General features: G+C 42.1%; 1 protein-coding gene across 1 annotated transcript; it reads left to right on the top strand.

Annotated features, from left to right (window-relative positions):
• Positions 1 to 2,580: 2,580 nt before the first annotated feature.
• On the top strand, positions 2,581 to 3,924 carry LOC102291231 (myelin-oligodendrocyte glycoprotein; the record flags this gene model as incomplete). The annotated part of the gene is given in 3 exon segments (XM_042215948.1): positions 2,581 to 2,958; positions 3,112 to 3,201; positions 3,290 to 3,924. Coding segments are annotated over 3 exon segments (626 nt in total), but the record flags the coding sequence as incomplete, so codon positions are not given.
• Between the last annotated feature and the right edge of the window lie 549 nt (positions 3,925 to 4,473).

Raw genomic sequence — 4,473 nt, 5'->3', positions numbered from 1 at the left:
GTCACAGAGCAAACCGGGGGCCCGTTCTTCGTACGTCGCTCACTACATCCAAGACCAAACCATCGCGCTAACCGTGAGCTCGCTAATCCGGTTCCCCGAACACACCTGCTGTTGACGATTAGTACAGCTGGATGAAGTAATGTGACATCACTGGGTGTCGTAAAAGGGGCTACGCATCGATAGTAGAAACATTGATCGGCAACCCTCTGATTGGTCGGCGAAAATGTCGAAGGAGCGCGCTCGGTATTTTTCGGCAGCAGAGCAAGAACTCTTGAGTGAGGGATTTCAGGAGTTTCAGAGTTTAATTAAAACGCAAGGGAACACTGCAAAGGCTGCAAAAGCAAGGAGAGAGGGCTGGCAGAAAGTTGCTGACAAATTAAACTCGTAAGTAATTTAATAATAACAATAATAATGGAGTGGATTATATAGCGCTTTTCAAGGCACCCAAAGCGCTTTACAATGCCACTATTCAGTCACTCTCACATTCACACACTGGTGGAGGCAGCTACGGTTGTAGCCACAGCTGCCCTGGGGCAGACTGACAGAAGCCAGGCTGCCATATCGCGCCATCGGCCCCTCTGGCCAACACCAGTAGGCGGTAGGGTAGATTTATTATATTACACTATATTATCCAATATTATATTACATTATATTATATTATGTTATATTATATCCCCTTTCACATTAGAGCCACAACAGGACCCACTAGAACATGGGAACAAGTAAAAGTGAAATATAAGAATATTCTACAGAATGGTAATATTTATCACTTATATTGCTTTTAGTCTCTTGGAAAGAGACCCTGAAATAATCTGTTTGTTTGTTCATAACAGCAACCAAGAAAAGGGCAGAGCAAAAAAAGACAGGTGGTGGTCCTGCACCCCCTCGTCAACAAGTTGGTTAAGTAAATAATACCCTCACGGGAAAATCGATATCTCTCAATGAGCACACTGTCGCGCTGAGCTAAAGGATCCTGTCTATCCCGCAATATACGCTGAATTCTGAGGACTCTCCTTATCAATCTTGCACCTTCCGCAATGGGTTGCTCGCGTATACGGACAGGACATGGCTGCGACAGGCTTCCCAAATCCACCTTCGCTTTTATAGCCGTGGTCTCTCATCTTGATTACACGAAGTAATTTACAATTACTACTCTGAAATATGAATTACATCTGTAATAATCACATACATGTAATAGAATGTTAATAGTACATTTCCCTTTTTTAGGAAATGACCTGTATGTATCTGTGTGACATCAATAAAGGATCAAGTGCTGCATTATCTTTAGTTACATTGATGTTATTTATTTATGGTGAAACAGTGGTGGAATATCGCTGTTGCTTTCGTATAAATGAAGCGGACATACCTGCGTGGCCGCGATCTAATCCTGTTTACATAAAGTAAACCTGCTCCCGAGCAGGTTTACGCTTACGGCTCTGTTGCTATGACAGCAAGTCCCGGATGAGCTTCGGGGAACCGAACGATCCAGGATCACGCGAAATCGTCAACAATCAAATCCAGCTAACTTACTTAGCGAGGTACGAAGAACGGGCCCCCGGAGCTGGGACTTGTTTTGTTGTCAAGACGACCGTTTGACACGCCCTTCATGGAAAAAATTACGCATGACGTCTTAATAAGAGCGTCTCCCTGACAGCCACTCAGCAGTCGCGTTTAGGAGCGGAGGAAGTCCGAGTCGCCCTGTCAGTCTCTGCACTTGTTGTTATGTCCCGGCTCAGCTCCTCTTCTTACACTTTTCCACTCTGGACTTTAATCTTGTGCTCGGCTTTCTTAATCGCACCTGTTCAAGGTAAACCGATGTTTTACTTAAACTCTGCTTTCAGCTTAAAGCTAAAATGTAACTTTTTTGAAATTTGGATCAAACTGAATTCACTGTTAGAACTTTGTCTTTTATATGCGGCGCTGATGGCAGCCGTCAGTGAGTGTGTGACGACCCATAGGCAGACACTGATAATGACCTTTGCTGTTCAGTTCAGCGACCGTATCTTCACACATATGACGTGTGATCGTAGTCAAATGTTATCGGAAGCGATGGTTGCGATGTGTGCGTTTTCATATTTAAGAAAGACTTTGGAGTTAAACTATTCTCAGCAAGCTGCAAACTCTGACACGATACCAAGCAAATGCAGTATTATAGATACATTTAACTTCCAATAGCACCTTATGTACTTAATGGGAGGACTATGTCATGACTTATAATGTGAAGTATTCATAGTTAGTTGGTCCACAGTGTAAATATTCTCAGCTATGCTGCAAAATCTGAGCTCCTGGTACTTTAAACACTGTCATGAGCTGGATGACTAAGAAACTACTGATGGATTTGACTTGAGTTATTCCACTTCAAGGTCTTTTATCTCTACTTTTTACCTATTATTAACTTATTAACTTTAACTTTAATGTTGAGAATAGCTGTACAGTTTTTTCATTTGAAAATTTAGATGATTTTTTTCAAAGTGCAGAAAACTATGACAATAACAGCACAGAGGCTCACGGGGCTGTTAATGATCTTCGAGTCTTCGGTCTGTGAGAGTTCACAACGTTTAATTTTCCATCTGTTTCCAGGTGAGGTTCTGGTGATCGGTTCAAATCTTCCAATCATCGCTGCTCCGGGTGATGATGTCATCCTGCCGTGTCACCTGGAGCCCACGTTCGATGTCCAGGGTCTGACGGTGGAGTGGTCCAAACCCGACCTGAAGCCCGACCCGTCGGACCGGCTGAGCCGAGTGGAGTACGTTCACCTGTACAGGGACAGGCAGGAGGTCCCCGACATGAAGATGGCCTCGTACTTCAGGAGGACGGAGCTGTTCATGGACGACATGAAACACGGGAACATTTCACTGAAGATCCTGAACGTGTCGGAGGAAGACAACGGCAGATACAGATGTTTCATCCCCAAGCTGCAGAGCAGAGTGAAAGCTGCTGTTGTTGAACTTGTAGTCGGTGAGAAGATTTTTGTTGATGTTTGTGGTTCCAAACTAAAATTCAAACACTCTGAAACTTGTTTTGTGTGTTTTTTCTGTACCGTTAGAAAATTTTTGTCTCAATTTTACTAGCAGATTATAACTCTACTCTTTCTTTTTTTGCATCTTTTAGATCCAAATGTTGCAAAAACCTCAACAATGGCACCACTACATCCCAGAAACTTCCAAACTCCAGATCCTCAGGACACGACTCCAACAAATGGTGAGAAAACAGTCCAACCTCTTCTCTGCATCATCCCTGTTTGGGGTTTTGTGTATTTGTGGTGACCTTCTTGTCTTTTCTACATCAGCAGGTCGATCCAGGGTCGCTGTGGTCATCGCTGTCGTCACCTTATTATTAGTTTTGACTCTCGCTGGTTTTGCTGCATATTTCTCGCATTTTTCAGAAACTAAAAGTAAGAAACAAACAAACACAAACATCTTGTTCCTTCTTGTGCCGTCAGACTGACTCATTATTCAACTTCTTTCAGCAGAAGCATCAAAAGGACGATGAGACACAAAAACAACCACTGCAAGTCTAGAAGTGTAGATCTTCAGTCAGATTGGGGATTCAAACCAGCATCCACAGGGAGACACTCGGGCCCAGCAGCACTGAGATCATCATAAGGTCACACCTACAAAAGGATGTGAGCCTGATTTGAATGGATCTAAACAGGAAATATTTCTTACAGACGTCTTCAGTCAGAGTTGCTGCTGTCAGACTCTGGAGGATCTGCTTGGAAACATCAAGCAGTGAAACTGATGGATTTCCTCCTTCAGTACAAAACTGTGAAGTTCAGCCTGGAGAAGAAACACTCCTCTGCCTCACTGTCAGCGTGTTTAATGAATATTTATTTAGTCTTTACCTCACTGGTTAAGGTGCACTTAAATCTTTCAGTGACACCTCAAAGTGTCTCTGATGGACAAATTAAAGGGTTTAAATCCTCCCTGATCATCCTGTTTTATACCCAGTAGAAGCATTTGAAGTACCAGGAACAGGATTCATGGAGCTCACATTAAGCACTCGTGTTTTATGCAAACCTTGTTTGTTAGTTGTCTCTTAACTTTAATGTCTCAGAGAAACTGAAGCTGAACACTTTAAGTAACTGCTGCACTTTATAAACAGAAAAAATGCTGATTTCAACTCTAGATTTTTAAAGCTACAACTAATTTATTACATTTACTGTGAAACTTCCTGCTGGTTGGGACTCGATGTTTAGACTGTAACCTTATAGTCTGACTTGTGACTTTGTGCTTTCACTGCCTTTAAGTCAAAGTCAGTGTTTAGCTAACAGACAGATGAGTGTGTGATGAAACAAGCTTAAACTTCATCACGAGAATAAAAACATTTAAATACTGACCTGAAAGAGTTTCTTGGATTCTTGGATTTTCAAGCCTCTTCTTGACATTTTGTTACAATTTGTGTGTTTTCTTGTTTTTATGACTAATACCTCGTCCCATTAATTTAATTAGTTTGTATAAGTTATTTATTTAT

Source organism: Haplochromis burtoni, unplaced genomic scaffold (assembly GCF_018398535.1).
Source record: "Haplochromis burtoni strain Fernald_Lab_line unplaced genomic scaffold, NCSU_Asbu1 Contig_879, whole genome shotgun sequence".
Lineage (NCBI taxonomy): Eukaryota > Metazoa > Chordata > Actinopteri > Cichliformes > Cichlidae > Haplochromis > Haplochromis burtoni.
This window is presented reverse-complemented; position numbering and strand designations above follow the sequence as displayed.